The 24,702-nt window shown below is 37.7% G+C and overlaps 1 protein-coding gene across 5 annotated transcripts in view; it reads right to left on the bottom strand.

Moving 5' to 3' along the window:
* The window catches only part of TAOK1 (TAO kinase 1), a 108,300-nt gene that overhangs the window by 13,658 nt on the left and 69,940 nt on the right, over positions 1-24,702 (bottom strand). For all 5 annotated transcript variants that reach the window (XR_002830896.1, XM_006095545.3, XM_023759519.1 and 2 more), the window contains 6 exons: positions 22,302-22,538; positions 20,669-20,797; positions 18,730-18,933; positions 12,088-12,327; positions 7,004-7,216; positions 5,037-5,219 (listed from right to left, as the gene is read on the bottom strand). Coding sequence is in view for 4 of the 5 variants with exons in the window: in XM_006095545.3 (XP_006095607.1) it covers positions 5,037-5,219; positions 7,004-7,216; positions 12,088-12,327; positions 18,730-18,933; positions 20,669-20,797; positions 22,302-22,538 (1,206 nt within the window). In the remaining variant the exon portion in view is untranslated. The remainder of the gene's footprint in view (positions 1-5,036; positions 5,220-7,003; positions 7,217-12,087; positions 12,328-18,729; positions 18,934-20,668; positions 20,798-22,301; positions 22,539-24,702) is intronic.

The following is a 24,702-nucleotide window of genomic DNA, read 5'->3' as shown; positions in this document are numbered from 1 at the left end:
TATGCTAATGATATGCTAAGGCTGCTCAACCAGACAGTTGACTGGTCAAATGACGTGCATGACCACCAGGGGGCAGATGCTCCGACCAGTAGGTTAGCTTGCTGCTGGGGTCCGGCTGATCGGGACTGAGCGAGACAGGCCGGACACGTCCTAGAGCCCTCCCGTGGTCCCTCCCTGGCCCCGATAGTGCACTGGCGGGGTCCCTCGCCCTCTCGCAATCTGGGCTAAGCCCCCCCACCCCTCCGCCCGAGTGCACGAATTTTGTGCACTGGGCCTCTAGTCAAGTATAAGAAGAGTCAACTGAGGCTTAGTTTGTTGGTGTTTTAACCTAAAGAAACAATTCTTGGTTCATTTGGAGATTTCCAGCAATCTTTAAATAGAATTATTTTTCATTTAGAAACAATTAGCATTCACTCTAGTTCCACCTTTATTTCAAATAATGGTTTATCATATGTGATTTACATTAAAATTTCAGCAAGATAACAGCATAATTATAAGTATTAAATTCCATGTGAACTTAAAAAAAACTTTCTTAAATCCTCACCCAAGGATGTGTTTTTAGTGATTTTTATTTATTTAATTTTGTGCAACCAGTAAGCACAAAGTACAGAAAATATATAGCTGTTATGATTTTTCAAAGTTTTTGTAGTTGGAAGGAGTGTTGTCCCTGTGCACCAAAAGGTAACAGGTTCAATTTCCAGTCAAGGCACATACCTAGATTGGCTTTAGTAGTTGCCAACTGACCTCAAAGTGATTCATAGTCATACATTCCACGTGAAATGTAAACATCAGCTCTAAAAATGAAGTAGCAACTCAAAGCACTATAGATTTATCCTCCTATTGTTCTATTATTTTTAATACTAATCTTTTGCATTTTCCATTATTAAAGTAATACTAACCACCACATAAAATATAGTAAAATAAAAAAATAAACCAACCTACCATATTAATATCACCACTACTAGCATTTCTTCAATTCACTTTAAGTGTTATTTGTCTTTTTTGTTTTATTCAATACATCATACTATGTTTATTATATTAAACACATTCATATTAATACTATGTTTGTAGCCATCATTGAAAAGGCTGACTAAAATTTTATCAAGTAGCCCTCGCCAGTTTGGCTCAGTAGATAGAGCATCAATCTGTGGACTAAAGGGTCCCAAATTCGATTCCAGTCAAGGGCACATCCCTCGATGGTGGGCTCCATCCCCAACCCTGGTTGGTGTGCATGCGGGAGGTAACCAATCGATGTGTCTCTCACATCAATGTTCCTCTTTCTCTGTCTCTCCCCCTTCCTTCCATTCTCTCTAAAAATCAATGGAAAAATATCCTTGGGTGAGGATTAACAACAACAAAAAATTTTTATTAAGCAGATTGGCCATAATCACTTAATTATATCTCTTATTTATTCATTTAGAGAATTTTTATAAGCAATTAAGAGTCTGAGCCAAAACTGACAACATATGCCAGGGAGCAAGATCTCAAATACTCCTTATTCTCTATTTTAGATGGTTAGGTGTTTGAAACCATTATAAAATATGCTATAATCACCATATTTATGCATTACTTTCCCCCTATATTTTGGATTTCTTTTCTTTGGAATTCTCAGTCTTACGTACTTAACAGTTCCAAAGCTCAATATGTACTTCCAAATTGCTTTCCAAAATGCATTAGTGATGCATGAGAATGCCACATCAATAGGTATCAGTTTTATGCTCACATTTTACTAGGAACATGTAGTCTTTGGTTCACATATTGAAATGATTAATAGCACTGTTTAACTCTTAACCACTAGGTAAATATGTATACTTTAATAGTACCAACATTTCTTACATCACTATTTTTGAACACCTTAAGGAATTTCTCTCTCAGCGATAATTTTGAAGCATAAGAGATAGAATTTTGGATTGAATTTTAAATGTGAAAGTTGGAATTACATTTATGAAATATGTACATGAGACAAATTAGATTTTTCTCAAAATGTATATGTTTCTATCTTTCCATCTTGAATGAGAAACATAATTGAGAAAATTTTTAGAGGCAAGTACCTCTCAAGAAGCCAGTAAAGACAGCTATGCCATCTTATTTAGGTGGTTTTCTTAAGGCGTTCTATTTTTATCACAAGAACTGCAGAAAACAGAGGAAAATCTATGAGCCAATGGTCCAGAAATAATGACAACTTTTAATAGGCAAGACCATTAGGCAAGTATTAATTTAATGGACCTAAGACTATATCAGCTATTGGGATTATGGCTCAGGAATTCTGGAACATAGTTCTGAATCATGGATACAACTGATATTCTACTACTTCTCACAACAAATATCTCTCCTCTCTTTATCACTCAAAATCACCCTTTTCCCCAAAACACATACACCCTCAGCTTACATACCTTAGTGTGATTCTACTTTTATTCTCTAATATATCTGACAAAAAATAAGTACAAAATAAATAAATAAAGGTACATCTGGAAGTAACATTTTCAGTCTGACTTTTCACCTGTGTGGAACTGCTTTTACTTTCTGTCTGTATCCAGGCCCAGGATGTATGAGTAAAGCATATATTCCTGTACCTTTGTCCCTGCCTTTCCCAGGCAATTGTTAGTTCTTTTTCTTCACTATCCAAGTTTTTCTCCAACCTTCTTAGGTACAAAAAAGAAATGAGGGCTCTAGCTGGTTTAGCTCAGTGGATGGAGCGTTGGCCTATGGACTGAAGGGTCCTGGGTTTGATTCCGGTCAAGGGCATGTACCTCGGTTGCAGGCTTGATCCCTGGCACTGGTCGGGGTGTGTGCAGTAGGCAACCAATTGATGTGTGTCTCTCATATCAATATTCTCTCTCTCTGATTCCCCCTCCTTTCCACTCTCTCTAAAAAAATCAATGGTAAAATATCCTCAGGTGAGGAGTAACAAAAATAAATGTTAAAATAAAAAAATAAAAAGTGATGAACACAGAACCAGAGCTCTCTCAAAATTTAACTTGTCTTCACATAACCCATATCTTTCTTCTAGCAATTACTACTTAATTATAGGTTCCTTGATGTTTAGTACCTCCAAATTACTTATTTTTCTTTAAATATGTTTTTATTGATTTCAGAGAGGAAGGGAGAGGGAGAGGGAGATAGAAACATCAATGATAAGAGAGAATCAGTGATCGGCTGCCTCCTGCATGCTCCCTACCAGGCATGTGCCCTTGACTGGAATTGAACCTGCGACCCTTCAGTCCATACAGTGTCAGAATTTCTTCTCAAGTTCTTCCACTGAGCCAAACCAATTAGGGTGTCCCTTAATGTTTAGAACTCATCCTATCTAATAAAAGAGAAACATGGTAATTAGCGTACGACCGCTACCCTTCCCATTGGCTAATCAGGGCGATATGCAAATTAACTGCCAGCCAAGATGGCGGCCGACAGCCAGGGAGCTGGAAGCGAACATGAGGCTTGCTTGCTTCAGTGAAGGAGGACTCCAACGTTCCCCACCTGCCTTGCCAGCCTCTGAGCTGGCAGTTTGAAACATTGTAACAAATACAGAAGCTAAATAAAACCCCAGAAACCAGCTTTCAGCCGGCCGGGATCTCAGAGCTGGAGATGATACAGTGTTTCGATTATAGAACCGAAACAAACCAGATACCTGCTTTCAGCAGCAGAGGCCTTGACCAAGAATAAAAAAAAAAGAAAAAAAGGAGCGGTTGGGAGCTTCAGTCACCCACCAGCCTGTAAACAGCCCTCAGCCCCTCACCTAGACTGGCCAGGCACCCCAGTGGGGACCCCCACCCTGAAGGGTGTGTGACCAGCTGCAAACAGCCATCATCCCCTCAGCCAGGCTGGCCAGGCACCCCAGTGGGGACCCCCACCCTGATCCAGGACACCCTTCAGGGCAAACCAGGCAGGCCCTTACCTGTGCACAGGCCTCCTATTTATATAGTAAAGGGTATATGCTCCTCCCAACCCCGGGGTTCCGGGGGAACCCCCCGAGCCCCCCCGGCCCCCGGGATAAGGGGGAAAGGGGGGCAGGGCCCAAACCCCCTTATCCCCCCCCCGGTTTTTTTTGTGACCAGGGGGCGGCCCCCCCCCCCCCCCATGGGGCCCTGCTCTGTGTGTGACGGGGTAGAGCCATAACCGCCCCCATCGGCCCTGCCCTGAATGTGAAGAGTGGGCGGTGCCCCAACCCCCTGATCGGCCCTGCTCTGTGGGTGACAGAGGGTGGCGCCCCAACCCCCTGATCCGCCCTGCTCTGTGTGTGACAGGGGGCGGTGCCCCAACTCCCCTATCGGCCCTGCTCTGTGTGTGACAGGGGGCGGTGCCCCAACTCCCCTATCGGCCCTACTCTGTGCGTGACAGGGGGGAGCTTCCCAACCCCCTGAAGGGCCCTGCTCTGTGCATGACAGGGGGGAGCTCCCCAACCTCCCTGATGGGCCCTGCTCTGTGCGTGACAGGGGGGAGCTCCCCAACCCCCCTGATGGGCCCTGCTCTGTGCGTGACAGGGGGTGGCGCTGCAACCTCCCCATCGACCCTGCCTTGAGTGTGACAGGGGGCAGTGCCCCAACCCCCCAATCGGCCCTACCCTGAGCGTGACTGAGGGTGGCATCGCAACCTCCCAATCCGCCCTGCTCTGTGCATGACAGGGGGCAGCGCCCCAACTCCCCAATCGGCCCTGCTCTGAGCCCGACCAGGGGCTGCACCTAGGGATTGGGCCTGCCCTCTGCCACCCGGGAGCAGGCCTAAGCCAGCAGGTCGTTATCTCCCGAGGGGTCCCAGACTGCGAGAGGGCACAGGCCGGGCTGAGGGACGCCCCCCTCCCTCCCCCCCCCCCACCCAATGCACAAATTTTTGTGCACCGGACCTCTAGTTAATTATAAGGTTTATTATTGAGTCAAATATTTTAAATAAAAAGAAAAACCCTACCAAAACTAGAATTAAGAAAATATGGTATTGTGAAAATAGTCTAATGTTACCTCTGTTGATATGAAAATCTATTTATAAAATGTTTCTGAGGAAAGCAAATACTAGCACAATCACCTTCCTTCTACTACTTATACCTTTTGTTCTAAGAGTGCCCTTCGTAGGGAGACCCTTTGTTCAAGCTCCCGAAGCTCTCGATCATGTTGTGCCTCAGCTTGCATCTTGATTTTGCTCTGATATGCATTCAACAGTTCCAGTTCCTGCTGCAGCTGCATCTTCAAAACCTGGCACTCTGCTTCCTGTGCTTCATCCAAACGCAGCTGAAAGAGAGAGAAAGAAAACATATATCTTACTGTGAGCCATCTATGACCTATGGGAAAGAAGGAGTCTCAGAGAAAACAGACTACTCTTTTATAGATAAATAATTGTTCTCTCTTCTATTTTAAACATCTCTGAAAAAGAAAGGTACAGTAACTAATGATGGCATTATTAAGATAAAGCTATCATAATCCATTTGGAGGAATCCTAAATAAGCATATTTTTCTTAAGAAAAATTTAGACTCTGATTAGGTGATAGAAGACTGAATGAATCTCTTCTCTCAAATGGAAATAACTACAGAACAGGGACCAGCCAACTATAGCCTATGGGCCAAACTGCGTGTGTGTTTAAATAAACCACAAATTAAGAATGGTCTTTACATTTGGAAATGGTTACATTTTTTTCTTTCTTTTTTAAAATAAATTTTTATTGATTTCAGAGAGGAAGGGAGAGGGAGAATGAGAGAGAAACATCAATGATGAGAGAGAATCATTGATCAGCTGCCTCCTGCACGCCCCTTACTGGAGATCAAGCCCACAACCCAGGCATATGCCCTAAATGCGAATTGAACTGAAACCTCCTGGTTCATGGGTTAACACTCAACCACTGAGCCATACTAGCCTGGCTGAAATGGTTACATTTTAAATGGCTATTTAAGTATCCATACAATATCCTCAATTTTGCCTTCAGCCTCCCAAAGCCTAAAATATCTACTATCTGGCCCTTTAAGAAAAGTTTACAAAACTTATATAGAAAATATTTTATACTAGAGGCCCGGTGCACGAAACTCATGCACAGGGTTGGGGGAGGTCCCTCAGCCCAGCCTGCACCCTATCACAATCCGTGAACCCTCAGGGGATGTCCAACTGCTGGTTTAGGCTGATCCCACAAGGATCTCTGCGGGATCGGGCCTAAACCGGCAGTCGCACATCCCTCTTGCAATCTGGGACCACTGGCTCTTAACCACTCGCCTGCCTGATTGTCCCTAACTACTCTGCCTGCCTGCCTGATTGCCCCTAATCGCCTCTGCCTTGGCCCCCGCCACCACGGCTTTGTCCGGAATGATGTCCGGAAGGTCATTCGGCTGTCCGGTCTAATTAGCATATTACGCTTTTATTATTATAGATGCACTCAAATGTGACCATTTGGATTCCAATATGGACATGTGCCTTGACCAGGAATTGGACCAGTGACCTCCTGGTGCATGGGTTGATGCTCAACCAATGAGCCACACTGGCTGGGCACTATAGTACTACTTCTTGCCCACTGCTTAGCAAAGTTGCTGCTCTAATCTTTTTTAGTTTTTTAATTTTATTGATTTTTTTATAGAGAGGAAGAGAAGAGAGAGAGAGAGAGAGAGAAAGAAAGAAAGAAACAAACAAACAAACATCAGTGTGAAAGAAAAACACAGATCAGTTGCCTCCTATATGCACTCCAACTGGGGATCAAACCTGCAACCTGGATATGTTACCTGACCAAGAATCGAGCCCGCCACCTTTTGGTGTATGGACGATGCTCCAAACGAGGCACACCGGCCAGGGGACTGCTGCTCTAATATTGATAAGCTTTTGGAATATGTACTAAAGACCTGAGAGGTACTGGCAAAAAGCCTCTTTAGAACTTTTTGTCTAAATAGACCAATGAAAATTCTATATACATCATACCTGCTTCCACGCAATGCTGAGAGCCCAAGCTGCAGGAGAGCTATCACTTCCAACTAGTATTTTAATCAGGTGTAGAAGGATGGGGGCACTAAATTGTTTTGCCTCAATAAAACAAACTCACGGCTTGTGTGGATAGCATTTCATTAATGCTGTGGTCATACTGCTCAGCCAAGATGGCTAACTTCCGGGTCTGCTCCTCCTTGAGCCGTTTCAGAACAGCTTTGTGCTCACTCTTTGGTGTAGTCTCCAGTAGGTGATTTCTTAATGCTTTGTACTGTCTGGTTTGGATTTTGCAGGTGTCCTGAAACTGCTTTTTTATTTGGAGTTCTTTAGACTGGGAAGAAAAAAATAGATGTATATAATTTTTAACATATGGCATTTGGCATACCTTATGCTTACATAAAAACAAAAAAGGCTACTAGGAAAAAGGGAAAGGAAACATAAAAGATGAAATCATAGGTTACAGGTACTTTTGCACTTGGCTATTGGGCCAGATCACTAAATTCTATACATTTTAATAACAAAATTCTAATTTAAATCATTAGAATACCAACAACTTCATTTATCACAGTATTTCAAGCAATACTCAATACTCTGCTAGTTAAGTTTAGCTAATGAATAAATATTAAAATTAGTTTTGATTACTGTGTATATTGATGACAGAAAGTTAAATTTCTTCTCAAGCAATAAGTGTAGTAAATATTAAAGCACAGACAATATTTTATCAGATCTCTCAGGTAGAAAATAAACATATTTACTCTGTTCCTTATTTGAGACACTTTGCTCCAATTTCTCTAATCACAATCTCAACTCCAACTACATGGTCTGGGACACACCCCATAAAAAAGGGTATTGATAATATTGTTATTACAATTGGTCTTTTCCTTCAGGGAACACACTAGGTAGAAACACACTTAAGAATAGTTTACTCTTGCCGTAACCGGTTTGGCTCAGTGGATAGAGCGCCAGCCTGTGGACTGAAGGGTCCCAGGTTCGATTCCGGTCAAGGGCATGTACCTTGGCTGCGGGCACATCCCCAGTGCGGGGTGTGCAGGAGGCAGCTGATCGATGTTTCTCGCTCATCGATGTTTCTAACTCTCTATCCCTCTCCCTTCCTCTCTGTAAAAAAATCAATAAAGTATATTTAAAAAAAAAAAGAAAAAAAAAAGAATAGTTTACTCTTTAACAACACCACAAATAAAAACTTGCAAGTCAGTTTACTTGCAAGTAGCTGAGTTTACTCATCTTTCAAAGATCAAACAAAAGTTATGGGGCAAAGGAGAGGACAACTCTTCTTAGGATGATGATAAACATGAATTACATAAACATTTATGTGATTAAATAATCCAAATTCAGAGATATAAGAGTTTTGGCTTTAGTTTTTGGTTAATCACAGGTTAGGCATTCTATGAACTCAATTTTTAACAAAATTTAGTATGATGAAATATATTTCTATAAAGTATATTGATCAAGCCTACTAGTGAGAATATATTCATTTGCTACAATAAGGCAGAACCTATAGTTGAAATTATTTTACCTTAATATAAATACTGTCAGATATTAATTGGTTGATACAGTATGCAACAAATGCATATATGACCAAAGTAATACATTTGTCAAGGAAGTAGTCCCCCCTCCCCCACTACAACATCAAATATAATCCTTCCATATTTTATACCAACTGAGACACTAGGTCATAGTCATATACCTTTATTCTGTGAAGGGGCCAAGAAATGTCTAGTTAGAGAAACACTTGGTTTAGCTATGCTTAATAGCACTGCTCTTAAATACTGTTCTTGGTTAAAAAAATTCTTCCAAGTTAGCCAGGATCGTGAAACAATGAAATTTAGACATTCCCTTCTGCCTCTGTAAAACAGCCTCCATTCTTTTAAGTTTTTATTTTTAAAATATTGTACCAAGAAAACTGTATATCACTAGCCTAATGAGAAAAAAAGAACTCCTTGAAAAGAAAACAAAACATTTTTTTCTCTACTTACTGATTTTTTCCAGTTTATCGAGAAATAACTGACATACATCACTGTACAAGTTTAAGGTACAGAGCAAGATGGTTTGATTTATATATATTGTGAAATGATTACAATAGGTTCAGCTAACATACATCTCATATAGAAAAATTTTTCATAAGAAGAGTAATATCTATACCAAGAATAAACTATATCCCTCAAGGTGTGTGATTCAGTCAAAGCAAATGACTGTTAAGTTACAGTTGTTTCTACTCATTTAACACTGAAAGAGCACCATTTGGATGGCAGCTAAAGAAACAGCAGAGTAACAACAGGTGTTTACCCAACCCATTCCATAGAAATGGTATGCCAACCCCCACAAATCCTAGTCAACTCACGTAAGTGCTCAAACTAAAGATCCCCTAGCCCTCTTTAAGGTCTTGGAGAAAGTTGGAAAGGTAACTAAACACTTAGGCAAATAAAAATGAAATAGCTTGATGTTAAAATCTAGTCTATTTTGAGCAAGTAGATAGAAATATGCAACCTAAGGAAAATGGTGATTTTTCTTTCCTACAAAAGTCATAGAATAATTTCCTTTGTGGGAATTCTTTTCTTTCTTTCTTTCTTTTTTTTTTTAAGATTTTTTATTGGTTTGTAGAGAGGAAGGGAGAGGGGAAGATAGAGAGAGAAACATCGATGTGAGATCGGAACATAGATCGGCTGCCTCCTGCATGCTCCCTCCCAGGGATAGAGCCTGCAACCCAGGCATGTGTCCTGACTGGAATCAAACCAGCAACCTTTTGGTGCATGGGATGATACCCAACCAACTGAGCCACACTGGCCATGGCCAGGCCTTTATGGGAATTCTTGAGCTCATTTGTCATCAGAAGGAGGCATTCTATTCAAAGTCTGACTGTGTTTGTAAAACATTGTTTTCTCCTCACTTTCTGTGAAAATCAGACTATTGTTTACAAGCTTTCAAACTGAAAAGGCTCCAACAACAGGAACAGGAAGGGTTGTTAAACATCAAACAACCTTAACAAAAGGAAGATAAACAACCCAATCAAAAAATGGACAATGGACCTAAATAGATACTTTTCGAAAGAGGACATAAAGAAGGCCAAGAGACATGAAAACATGCTAAGTCACTAATCATCTGAGAGATGCAAATCAAAACGACAATGAGGTACTATCTCACACCTGTCAGAATGGCTATCATCAACAAATCAACAAATGACAAGTGCTGGCGAGGATGTGGAGAAAAAGGAACCCTCGTGCACTGCTGGTGGGAATGCAGACTGGTGCAGCCACTGTGGAGAACAGTATGGAGTTTCCTCTCAAAAAACTAAAAATGAAACTCCCATTTGACCCAGTGATCCCACTTTTAGGAATATATCCCAAGAAACTAGAAACACCAATCAGAAAGGACATATGCACCCCTATGTTCATAGCAGCACAATTTACCATAGCTAAGATTTGGAAACAACCTAAGTGCCCATCAGCAGATGAATGGATTAAAAAACTGTGGTACATCTACACAATGGAATACTACGCTGCTGTAAAAAGGAACTCCTATCATTTGCAACAGCATGGATGGACCTAGAGAGCATTATGCTAAGTGAAATAAGTCAGTCAGAGGAAGATAAATATCACATGATCTCACTTATTTGTGGAATATAATGAACAACATAAACTGATGAACAAAAACAGATCCAGAGAAGCATCTATCAGACTTTCAAACCTCAGAGGGAAGGCTGGGGAGGGTGGTGGTAAGGGGGAGAGATCAACCAAAGGACCTGTATGCATGTATATAAGCATAACCAATGGAAACAGACACCAGGGGGGTGAGGGCATGAGCGGGGGTGGGGTGGGGGGGGGACAATGACACATATGTAATACTGTAATCAATAAAGGAAAAAAAAACATCAAACAACTATCCTACAGAAATGCAGTCATATCAGATTTATGGTATGACCATAAAAACTAACTAAGCTTTCAGTTTGGTTTATTTCTGGCTGCTGCTGACTTTAAACCTAATTAATTATTTCACAGACATGTTGTTTAAAAAATCTTTTGTGGGAAATTATCTATTCTGTTACCAAAAGAGTATATCTCTTTCCACTAAAAAGACAAAATAAATCTAAAAAATCATTATGAATTCCTATTTTTGTAAGCAACAACTAAAGAAGGTTATCTGGATGGACAGATTCCTTTCCTGTTTGAAAGGAATTGGGTGAGAACTGGGGATACCACTGGATGTGGTGCAGCTTTAAGATTTTAACACAGAATACTTCGGTGGATGAATTTTACTTCACTCCAGGACAGCTTTTCAGTTAAGACCAAGAACAGTTTTCTAGTTTAATTATCAAATAGTTTTAAAAAGAGGAAAGGGGTTAAAAAGAAAATACTGTGGGACCTGGGCCTTATTTGATATAAATAAAAATTTAAAGTGTGCAGACATATACAGATTAATTGAGGTACTAATATGGATGATAGCCTATATATCGTGTAGTTTTAGTTTATTACGATTCATGTGACTATACTCCTTCAAATATTTATTACAAGTTATAAAACTTGAAAATTTCTTGGAATTGTTAACTCTGGTTGACTCTGGTGAAGGGGGTTGGACCAGGTGGCTGGAGGGACAAAGGGGAGAAAGGGAAACCTTTAACTTTATAGTATACTTTGGTATCTTTCAAATTTCATATCATGTGAATGAATTCCTCTATTCAAAGCAAGTATAAAAATTAAAGTTCTGTTATGATTCCACTATTTTTCTTCAGATGTGCACAGACAATGAAGGGAGAGGAGTTAAAAAGGCATATTTTATTCACTAGCTTTTGTACTAATTAGGAACTGACTTTTTCGGATACAAATCACATTTAGAGCAAATAAGATTCCAAACTGAATTAATTGGAACAGAGAAAAAGCCAACAGGTTAGCATGTTGACATGTAATATAGCATTGAACATTTGGGTACATTTAATATAAAAATTTTGATTCTTATTGATGGCACTTCCTGCAGTTAAAAGTTTTGCTAGTTTTTGGTACTTGGTGAGAAATATATAAGCAAAAGTCTGTAGCTACAGACACTGCACATTAAAACTAACCAAACATGCTTAAAATGAAAAGAAGAAAAAAATTTATTCAATTTCTTTATGATAGACATCTATCTTAGACCTTTACTGTTTACGTGGATGCCTTTTTTCTCTTTTCCCTGTCAAGCTTAGGCTAAAGGTACCTTCAGGCTCTTAGGCTGCTGTCGAACCTCCATGACATGCTTTCGCCTTAGTTCCCGTTCTCTTCGCTTATTATATTCCAGCTGGTTAGTGAGCTCAGTTTGATGCTGTAATCTGATCAACTCACAGCGCATCTTCTGAATTGTGTTGAGGTGACGAAACTCCAGTTCTTGCATGGATTCATGTTGTCGCAGTAGCATGGCATGCTCTAAGTCCTTTTGGGTCTGCCTTTTATTTAATTCCTAATCCAAAAAACAAGAGACAAAAGGTATAATTTACTGCCGTATAATGGCAGGAAAAAATATCCTAAGAAATAGAATAACCAGAAAAGAAATGTAAAAACCAAGTTCAATAATGGCTGCATAGTAAATATTAGAATTTTATGACTTTTACTGTAGGAAATGTACAATTAGTAGCATAAATTTCCTTATCCTTGTCATTTACTATTCATTAATACTATTTTTTGAAATAAGATTAAGACAAATTTATCTGAAGAAGCTTAATGTCCTTTTCCTTTCCTTCTTTTATGTATTGCTTCTTAATTATATATCTGAAGAGGTCCCTAAGTCATCCTTTGAATTTTTTCAGAGTATACTCTTCAATTCTATTACATATAGTATACCCCGTATAGTGTAGTGGTTAAGAACATGGACTCAAGAGCTAGACTTCCTGTATTCTAAATCCTGGGTCTGCTACTTAGGAATAGTAAGTCCTTGGGTTAGTTATTTAGACTCTCAGTGCTTCAGTTTCATCACTTCTCAAAATAAGAGATAACAATCTAGCTATTTCATAGATTTAATGTGCGGATGAAATGAGTTCATAAATGGAAAGTTCTCAGAATAATACCTGGCACGATGCTCAATGAATGTTATTATTCTTGCCCTGGCTGATGTGCTCAGTGGTTAGAGCGTCAGCCTGCACACCAGAGGGTCACAGGTTTGATTCCTGGCCAATGGGAGGTACCTGGGTTGCAGGTTCCATACACGCGTGTGGGAGCAACTAATCGATGTGTCTCTCTCACATTGATGTTTCTCTCTTTCTCCTTTCCCCCTTCCTTCCACTCTCTTTAAAAATCAATGGAAAAAATACCCTTACTCCTAGGATAAGTATTTAAAAAACTGTTATTATTTTCTTCTTTAGATTAAAAAGAACAAGTGTTAAAATTAATACAACAAAGACTTGGTTCTTTGAAAAGATTAATAAAATTGACAAATCTAAATAGACTGATTAGCAGTGAGGAAGTTGAAACCACCACCAAGACCCTACCTTTTAAAAAATAGAAGTCCAGACCAGATGGCTTCACCCGTGAATTCTACCAAACATTCAAAGATTTGAAACCTATCCTTCTCAAACTCTTCCAAAAAACTGAAGAAGAGGCAATACTTCCTAACACATTTTATGAGGCCAACATAACCCTGATACCAAAACCTGACAAGAATAACACACACACAAAAACTACATACCAATATCGCTGATGAATACTGATGTAAAAATCCTAAACAAAATACTAGCAAGTAGAATACAATAATACATTAAAAAAATAATACATCATGATCAAGTGGGGTTCATTCCAGGGGCACAAGGATGATTCAACATATGCAAATCGATCAAGGTAATACATCACATTAACAAAAGAAAGGATAAAAATCATACGATCTTAACAATAGGTGCAAAAAAAGTATTTGATAAGATACAACATCCATTTTAAAAACAATAAAATAGGTATAGAAGGAAAGTATCTCAACATAATAAGGCCATATATGACAAACCCACAGCCAATATCACACTCAATGATGAAAAACTGAAGGCTTTTCCTAAAAAATCAGGAACAAGACAAGGATGCCCACTCTCACCACTCTTATTCAACATAGTTCTGGAAGTCCTAACAATCAGGCAAGAGAACGAAATAAAAGGCATCCAAATTGGGAAGGAAGAAGTAAAAGTGTCACTATTTGCAGATGACATGATTCTGTATATAGAAAATCCCCAAAACTCCACCAAAAAATTAATAGAAACAATAAAGTTGTAGGATACAAAATCAATGTACTAAAACCCACTGCTTTCTTATATACTAACAACGAAACTTCAGAAAAAGAAATGAAAAAAAATTTCCTTTTGCAGTTGCAAGCAAAAGAATAAAATACCTAGGAATAACTGTAACAAAGGATGTGAAAAACCTATATACTGAAACCTAAAAAGCATTATTAAAAGAGATTGAAAAAGACACAATGAAATGAACACAGATATTCTGTGTTCATAGACTGAAGAATCGACATAGTTAAAATGGCCATATTACCCAAAGCAATATACAAATTCAATGCTATTCCCATCAAAATCCCAGTGTTTTTTTTTAAAGAAACAGAACAAAAAAAGTCATCAAATTTGTATGGAACCACAAAAGGCCCCAAATAGCCAAAGCAATGAAAAAAAGAATGAAGCCAGAGGTATCACACTAACTGACTTCAAATTATACCACAGAGCTATGATAATCAAAACAGCATGGCATTGGCAGAAATGGAATAGAATTAAGAGCCCCAATATAAAACCACATGTATATAGGCAGAATTTTCAGCAAAGAAGCCAGAAACACACCATGGAGAAAAGAAAGCCTCTTCAATAAGTGGTTCTGGGAAACCTGGAAAGCCACATGCAGAAAAATGTAACTAGATTACAGTTTGTCCTCATGAACAAAAATTAATCAAAATGGACCAAAGACCTAAATGTAAGATCTGAACAATAAATTACACAGAAGAAAACATAGGTTTTAAAGTTGTGAACTTTGGTTGCAGAGAATATTTTATGAATTTGACCCCAAAGGCAAGAGAAGTAAAGGCTAAAATAAATGAATGAGACTATATCAAACTAAAAAGCTTCTGCAGAGCAAAAGAAACCAATAACAAAATAAAAAGGCAACTGAATGAATAGGAGGTGATATTTGCAAACAACAGTTCTGACAAAGGTTTAATATCCAAAATATATAAAGAACTTATAAAAATCAACACTAATCAAATTAAAATATGGACAGAGGACCTGAACAGACACTTCTCCCAAATGGCCAACAGTTATATGAAAAGATGTTCAACTTCACTAGCTATTAGGGAAATGCAAATTAAAACTACAATGAGATACCACCTCATACCTGTTAGAATGGCTATTATCAATAATGATAGGTAATGAAAAGTGCTGCAGAGGTGTAGAGAAAAGGAAACCCTCATTCACTGCTGCTGGGAATATAGACTGGTACAGCCACTATAAAAAACAGTGTGGCAGTTCCTCAGAAAATTAAGAATAGAGTTACCATAAGACTCAGCAATTCCTTTCCTGGGTAATCTACCTGTAAAACTCAAAAACATGTACCTGCAAAGATCTATGCACCCTATGTTCATTGCAGCACTATTCGTAGTGGCCAAGACATGGAAACAACCAAAGTGTCCTTCAATAGATGACTGGTTAAAGAAGATGTGGCACAATGAATTCTACTCAGCCATAAGAAAAGACGAAATACTGACATTTGCAACAACATGGATGGACCTTGAGAATATTATGCTAAGTGAAGTAAGTCAGTCAGAAAAAGCTAAGAACCACATGACCTCACTCATATATGGGATATAAAACTGAAACTCATGGACACAGACAACAGTGTGGTGCTTACCAGAGGGAAAGGGGTGGTGGGGTTGCGGGGGCTGGAGAGGGCTTAATACATGGTGACAGAAGATGGTTTGACTTTGGGTGATGGGCACACAGTGCAATACATGATTTCATATCACAGAAATATACACTTGAAACTATATGATCCTATTAATCAATGTTACCCCAATAAATTTAATTAAAATGTGCAAAAGTGAAAAAAAAATAAAAATCAATAATAAGAATAAGAGTACAACACACTCACACACACACAACACAAAACGTAGAAGTCAAACCAAACTTGCCCCTTTTGCCTAAACCCTTTTTCCAGAGGACAACAGTTGGTTGCAAATGTTTCTCAACCTTCCCCAGCTCATCATAACATATCTATTACAGAAAAACATACAGTTTTTAAAAAAGTGAATAATAATATACAATATAGGCATGTAATATGCTTTCTTCATCTAATAATATAATGGACATATATACAAATCAGATCAGTACATGTAGATCTTTTTTTAAAAATTTTTAAGTAAGTTCTGCTTTGCAATACCATAATCTTGCCGTTTTTTTGCTTTATAAACAAATTTTCAATAAATATCCATGTGTGATGCATCATATAATTACATTATTATTTCTTAAGGATAGATTTCTAGAAATGGATTTGATGGATAAAAGCATATGTGCATATTATATTTTACTTATTTATTTTTTGTTAATCCTAACCCAGGGATACTTTTTCCATTGTTTTTTTTGTAGAGAGTGAAAGGGAGGGTGGTAGTGGGGCGGGGACGGCGAGATCAACGTGAGAAAGACACATTGATTGGTTGCCTTCCTGCATGTGCCCCAACCAGGACAGGGGATGGAACCTGCAACCCAGGGACGTGCCCTTGACTTGGAATTGAACCCGAGACCCTTCAGTGCATGAGCCAATGCTCTAACCACTGAGAACACTGGCCAGGGGTGCACATTACATTTTAAGCGCTACTTCTGAATTATGTTCCAAAAGGGCAGTTTCAATTTATACTCTTACCAATACTACCCATTTCTCCATGCCAGACTCAATGCCTTTGAATAATTATGTTATATTTGAAGCTTATTTTAAGTCACTCTTGGAAATAAATTTATCCATGCTCACAGGTACCTCTGATAATGAGATCTACTGTTTTCACTAGTATAAGAGTTTCAGGATTTGTCTAATTATCTATAATAATATAAGCGTAGCCCTAGACGGTTTGGTTCAGTGGATAGAGCGTCAGCCTGTGGACTCAAGGGTCCCGGGTTTGATTCCAGTCCAGGGCACATGCCTGGGTTTGCGGGCTCGATCCCCAGTGGGGGGCGTGCAGGAGTCAGCCAATCAATGGTTCTCTCTGAATCATTGATGTTTCTATCTCCCCCTCTCCCTTCTTCTCTGATATCAATAAAAATATATTTAAAAAAATAAAAAATAAAAGCGTAATATACTAATTAGACTGGACAGACTTCCAGACGTCCTTCCTTCCTGCCAAAGCTGCAGCGGGTGGGGGCCGCGGTCAAGGCCCTTGCACGAATTTTGTGCATTGGGCCTCTAGTATGATTATAAATGTGTTAAATGACTTTTTGCCTCCCATGTGCTTAGAGATTGGCCATCATCATGAACAACACAATAACAATCTGGACCAGGAAGTTCATGACCAACAGACTACTTCAGTGGAAACAAATGATCACTGATGTTCTTTACACCCTGGGACAGCAACAGTACCTAAGACAGAAACTCGGGAAAAACTAGCCAAAATGTGTAAGCACACCAGATGTCATCTTTGTGTATAGATTCAGAATCCATTTTGGTGGTGGCAAGACAATTGGCTTTGGCGTGATTTAGGATTCCTTGGATTACACAAAGAAAAGTGAATCCAAACATAGATGCTTACAAGACATGGCCTGCATGAGAAAAAGAAGACCTCAAGAAAACAGAAAAAGGAATGTAAGAATAGAATGAAGAAAGTCAGGGGAACTGCAAAGGCCAATGTTGGTGCTAGCAAAAAATGAGCTGGAGATTGGACAACAGGACTAAAGATTATTTAGTGACTTTATCTGTGGTTATTGTGCAGTTTTTTCATGAGAGGATTAATAAACTAAGAACTTTTATGTGAAAATAAATGTGTCAAATGGTAACATACACTTCATGGCATCCATTGCAGATCAAAGGCATAATAAATTATCCAATTAATTTTTTCATATTTAAAAGCTAATACTTCTTTTATTCATGGATTTAGTATTTATTAAATATAATGTTTATTGAATGCCTACTATGAGTCAGATACTAAGCATATAAAGACCCAAATAGAATCCATGACTTCATATAACTCCTTTTAAAAAAAACGTATTTAATTTATTGATTTTAGAGAGAAAGGAAAGGGGACAGAGGGAGAGAGGGAGAAAGAGAGAGAGAGAGAGAGAGAGAGAGAGAGAGAGAGAGAGAGAGAGAAAGAGAGATTGATTTGTTATTCCACTTATTTATACATTCATTGGTTGATGCTTGTATGTGCCTTGACCAGGGATCGAACCTGCAATCTTGGCATATCGGGATGACACTCTAACCAACTGACCTACCCAGCCAGGGCCTGTGACTTCATGTAATTTCCATTCTAGTGGGGAAGTGAGACTTCCTCCAAAAAAGTGCATGTATGTGTGAGAGAGAGAATACAAAGAAAAACATTTAAAGAAGGGAGAAGGATTTTGCAATCAAGGAAGGAATTTCTGAGGAGGAGACATGTGAAGAGAGGTATGAAGGAAGGGAGAAAGCAAGTCACATGGATATCAGGGGAAGAAGGACTTAGGCAGAGGGAAGTTTAAGTGCAAAGGCCTTGAGGCTGGGATGTGAGTGACACATATGGTGTCCCAAAAAATGTATACATACTTTACAGCTGATGGCTCAATTAATGTTTTTTTCTTTTTAGATTCAACTCATTGGAATCAATAATCATTCAAAATGTGTATACATTTTTTTATCCTGATTTCACATCATTTAAACGTACCTCCCTGACAAGGTCCTGCTCTAAGTTATGGCGTCCAAGTAACATTCTTCTCTTGAAGCGGCGGCACTCCAGCTCTAGGTATTGTCTCTGACGTCGAAGAAGATTAGCCTCTTCTTCTGCTTGGAAATGCTGTATATTCTCCTTCTGCTTTGAAAGCCACTCCTGTTTTTCTTTTTTTGGAGTGCTCTGGTTTTCATTTAGCTCCTAGCAACATAAAAAAACCACTGAGTTCAAAATACTTAAAAATTAACTACATGAATGTACCATTTGGTATCTGATATCCTATTCTATATAATAAAAGCCTAATATGCTAAGTGTCTGACTGTTCAACTGTTTGACCAGTTACTATGATGTGCACTGACTACCAGGGGGCAGACACTCCCCCTGGTTAGCTTGCTGCTGGGGTCCGGCCAACCGGGACTGGACGAGATGGGCCAGACACACCCTGGAGCTCTCCTGTGGTCCCTCCCTGACCCCGATAGTGCACCAGTGGGGTCTCTCGGCCTGGTCTGGGGGATCAGGCCAAAACCGGCTCTCGGACATCCTCCGAGGGATCCCGGATTGCGGGAAGGCACAGGCCAGGCCGAGGGATCCCCACCGGTGCCCGAATACATGCACCAGGCCTCTAGTATTTAAATAAAATATTTTACCTATGTCCTCTCTAATGAATAGGCAGGGCAATGACCTTAAAGAGGTAGGTAATATTTTTCTTTTCCTTGAGTTATCCATGAAGTAGGACAGGAAAGAAAAATGTACACTGGAAAGCATGCATACCCTTTTAACTTCGCACAGCTGAATTTATGATGGTTTCTAGCTTCAAAAGCACAAAATGACTGGTAAATGAAGTAAAACACACCTTTCTTTAATCTTTTCTGTGACAGAAGGCAATGATTTCAGGTAAAATAGTATGTGAATTAAAATTAGGGCTAAAATACAGTTATGTTTCACTTCTTGGTTTTAAACAGTCTAAATATTAAGTTTTTTTTGAAAAATTATGGATAGACTCAATGTAAAAGAATTAAAAATTAAATAGAAAAATCAACAAAACCATGGAAGAACAGAGATCTTCCTCATGAATGGCATTTAATATTTAGCATTAATAGCCACTGAACAATCAAAACCAATGTTTTACTACAGCATTTTAAGTAACATCTCATAAACTAATAAATGGAAAAAATGCATTTTATTGGGTAAGATGAGAGCATTGACAATATACTCAATGAGGCAAACCCTAGAATGCTAATTAACACTAGTATATTTTCAATCTAAAAGGCATCACAATATGCCTTTTAGGTTAAAAATAAATATAAATTAGCCATCTTTCCTAGGTATAAAATGATTTTTCAGAGATTACTAACCTTATGGTCTTTCCCGTTATCAAGAAAGAGACCAATTCTTTGCAACTTTAGTTCATAAAATATTCAAACAACAAAAAAATAAAAACCACATAAATTAGTAGCTCTCAATGTAAGGGTGTATTTGTATGCAAACTATGGGACAAGTCAGTTACTTAATAAATGCATAGGAAAGCTATTATAAGTAAAATTATATTTTCAGATGTTTCTTTTTAGATCTTAATCAACTGAGGATCTTAGTTCATTGATGAGTAATTGATTATAATCAATGTCTTCATTCGAACTGATATACATTTAGTGAACACAAGCAACAAAAGAAAACTTTATTTTGCATAGGGAATATAGTCAATATTGTTATAACTATGTATGGTGCCAGGTGAACACTAGACTTATTAAGGAGATCACTTCATAATTTATATGTCTAACCACTATGCTATACACCTGAAACTAATATTGAATGTCAACTGTAATTAAAAAAAAAAAAATTTAAAAGAGAAATTTATCCTAATGCTTCTATGAGTTGATCAGATTGGATATAATTAACAATCAGATAACTGCCTTGACAATTTTTATAAAATAAGTACCTCCTTAAGCTGTTCTTTTCGAAGTTTGTATTCTCTCTTCTGGGACTCCAAAAAGCTATTCAGTTCTTTCTTCTGTTGGGCCTGAATATGTTGCTGGAATTTTTTCTCCTCATTGGCCATCACTTTAGCCTGTAAGAAATTTTAAAAATGGATCAAATTAGTTAAATAGATTCAAAGCAGCAGTTTAATACATATCACCAATGATACCTTTGTTCCCCAAGAATATAAAATCAGTATAAACATTACCAAAATAAGAATTCCCAAATTATTATTATTACTCAGATCTTTTATTATATGAATTTTAGGAGAATCAGAAAAATAAAATTCATCTTTAAAATAATATATATCATCTGTTTTACTTCTGATTATATATTAGATACATATCTATTGTAGAACATTTAGGAAATACAGAAAAACACAAAGAAGAAAAATCTTATGTGATTTTAGCATCCAGAAATAACCAATATAAACATTTTGGTTTTGGTGATACTCTTCCTAATTTTTTCATGCATATATTTATATATACATATATATTTTAAACAAATCTGTAATTATATTGCACATCTTATTTCATGAATTGTTTTTGCAAATATGCTAATTTCTACCTCTTCTCAAGTTATTAAAAACACTACCCAAAGCCTAACAGGATTCTAAATACCTGTACATTCTTTCACAAAGTATTTCAAAATCAAGTATGTATTTACACCATAAGTTATTTTGCCAACTTCTCTACTATTGTGAGAGAGTGGTTCTTCTTTTTTTTTTGGAGGGGGGGGGAGGGTGAAAAGGGTAACAATGACAATGCCTCAATGTGGACTGGCCAGACATATTTAATGATTTTGTGTGAATTTACTGAGAAGTTTACATTTTCCTTGAAAAAATGTGACTCTCAAAATAAAATGGAACAGATGGGACACTAAAAACAGAAGAAAAGATTTCCCATGACAAGACTGCTTAAAAATACACCATTATCATACTAAACAAATAGGCTAAACCTTAATCTCTCAATTTATAACCTCTAACATGTTGTGTATATTATAATAATCTTCAATTATTCTGATATAAAAATCCTGTTACAAATTTTTTAAATGTTTTCAAAAAATACAGAGAAGAGAATCATGAATGATAATTTGAAACCTAAACCCCCTATTGAAGAGTTTCTCAAAGTCCTCAATTACCAGGGAATCCAAAGGCCTAGAATAGTTGAATGACTTACTACTGTGACACTATAAAACTATCAACATCAGGAGATGATCCCATGTCTACTGGTTCTCAGACTCAGTACTTGATATTGTACATGTTATATAAATATTTCTCCTTTTCCCCAATTGATTTGCTTGGTTCTGGGAACAGATACACTAACACCAAAATGCTACCTTGATTAATTCTGAGATGATCAAAAGTTAGAATAAATAAATTAATAATACTGAGCCCTGGCCGGGTAGCTGTTGGTTAGAGCATTGTCCTGATGTGCCAAGGTTGTGGGTTCAAACCTCAGTTAGGGCACATACAAGAATCAACCAATGAATGCAGAAATAAGTGGAACAACAAAGCGTTGTTTCTCTCTCTTCCTGTCTCTAAAAATCAATAAAAAAATTTAAAAGTTTAAAAAATGTAATACTGAATCAGTCACCTCTTTTTCCATAGCAGCCTGATGTTTCTTGATAAGTTTCTCCATTTCTGCAGCAAAATTGTTACGTTGAGTTTCAAGATCTTTATCTAATCTGAGGCGATGTTCATCCATCTCAGCCTTTAGCTTATTTTCTAGAGTCATCAGCTGCTTTTGATGTTGTCGCCTCATTCTCTTATAGCCAGACATTTGTTCTCTAAGTTCAGAGTCCTGCTCATGTTCTTGCATTTGCCTTGTAACCTAGAAGGAAAGAATAAAATAAAGCAAACATTTTCCTTTCAAAAGCATTTTAGACCACTCTGCTATTAACTAAGTAGGCAATTAATGTAAGAGATTCCAGCTAGCAATTTCCAGCAGGTCTTTTAAACAGACAAGCTGGTTCTAAAATTTATATGGGAATGTAAAGGAATAGGCAAACAATCTTGAGGCGGGGGGCGGTAGTTGGAAGCATACACTTCAGTAATCAAAATAGTGTGGTTTTAAGGATAGGCTGAGTAGATCAAAGGAAGAGAATAAAATATAGAAATAGACCCATACATATTCAGTCAATTGATTTCTGCCAAAAAGCCATTTTAATTCAAAGAGGAAAGTGTTTTTTTTAACAATCCTGCTAAAACAACTGGTTCTCTGCATAAAAATAAATAAATAAACCTTAACTCCTATGTCAATCTACATACAAAAATTAATTTGAAAAGAGTTATTTGACCTAAACATAAAACCCAGAGTCATATAGCAGAAGGAAACAGAATATCTTCACAAACTTGGGGTAGGCAAATATTTCTTGGTCAGTACACAAAATACACTGACTATAAAGAAAAAAAAATGTATAAATTGGATTTTCAAATTGAGGTGAAATTCACATAAAATAAAATCAATCACTTTAAAGTGAATACCTCAGTAGTATTTACTACATTCATAATTTTAGGCAACCACCACCTGTACCTAGTTACAAAATATTTTTTATCACCTCAGAAGAAATCCTTTATCTGTTATACAGTTGCTCCCGATTCTTCCTTTCAGGTAACCCCCAATCTGTTTTTTGTTTCTATGGATTTATCTATTCCGGGTATTTCATATAAATAGAATCATATAATATGTGACCTCTTGTGTCTGGGTTCTTTCTTTTAGCATGTTTTCAAGGTTCATCCATATTGTATAGTATGAATCAGTACTTTATTCCTTTTTATAGCTAAAAAATATTCCACTGTATGCATATGCCCTAATTTATCAATTCACCCATTGTGAATATCTGTGTTATTTCTACCTTTTGGCTATTGTGAATAATGCTGCTATGAACATTTGTGTACATGTACTTGTTTAAATACATGTTTTCAATTCTTTGGGGTATATTCCTTGGAGTAGAATTGCTGGGTCATGTGGCAATTCTGTTAATCTTTTCGAGGAATACTCAACTGTTTCCACAGCAGCCAAACCATTTTACATCCTACCAGCAGTATACAGGAGTTCCAATTTCTCCATATGTTCTCCAACACTTAGTTTCCTTTTTGTTGTTATTGCTGTTTTTAGTAGCCATTCTAGTGGTGTGAGGTGGTACCTCATTGTGGTTCTGATTTGTATTTCCCTAATGAATAATGATGTTGAGTATCTCTTTTCATGTGCTTGTTGGCCATTTGTATATCTTTTCTGAATAAATGTCCATTCAAGTCCTTTACCCATTTTTAAATTGGGTTGTTTAAACTGGATTTTAAAACTAAAAAAATTGATTTCTCATCAAGAAAACAGTAAGAAAAAGAATAGGTAAATCACAGATGGAGACAAAATATTTGCAAGATATATACGAGATATAATATTGTATCCAGACTATATAAAGAACTCCTACAAATGAATATTAAAAAAATGGACACCTGAGAGCGTCGGCCTGCAGACCAAAGGGTCCTGGGTTCAATTTCAGTCAAGTACATGTACCTCGGTTGCAGGCTCCTCCCGGGCCTGGGCCCCAGGGCTTGTGCAGGAGGCAACCAATCAATGTGTTTCTCTTACATCGATATTTCTCTTTATCTTTCCCCCTCTCTTCTACTTTCTCTAAAATTCAATGGAAAAATATCTTCAAGTGAGGATTAAAAAAAAATAAAAGGGATGGATATCTGAATAAGAAATCAGGCAAAAGACTTGAAGAGACACCCCACTAAATAACATACATGAATGGACAATAAGGGGTGATTATGGTGATATCTTTAGTCATAAGGAAATGCAAAACAAAAAGAACCCCCTATGAGATTCCATTTGACACCCACCAGAATAGCTAAAATAAAAAAGACTAACAACGCCAAATTTGAATAGGATGTGAACCAACTAAAACTCTTATACATTGCTAATGGGTATATCAAATGATACAACCATTCTGGAAAACTGTTCAACAGTTTCTTATAAAGTTAAACATACA

This window comes from Myotis lucifugus, unplaced genomic scaffold, assembly GCF_000147115.1.
Source record: "Myotis lucifugus unplaced genomic scaffold, Myoluc2.0 scaffold_157, whole genome shotgun sequence".
In the NCBI taxonomy this organism is placed as follows: domain Eukaryota; kingdom Metazoa; phylum Chordata; class Mammalia; order Chiroptera; family Vespertilionidae; genus Myotis; species Myotis lucifugus.
The sequence above is the reverse complement of the archived record's forward strand: the minus strand, read 5'-3'. Positions and strand labels throughout refer to the sequence as shown.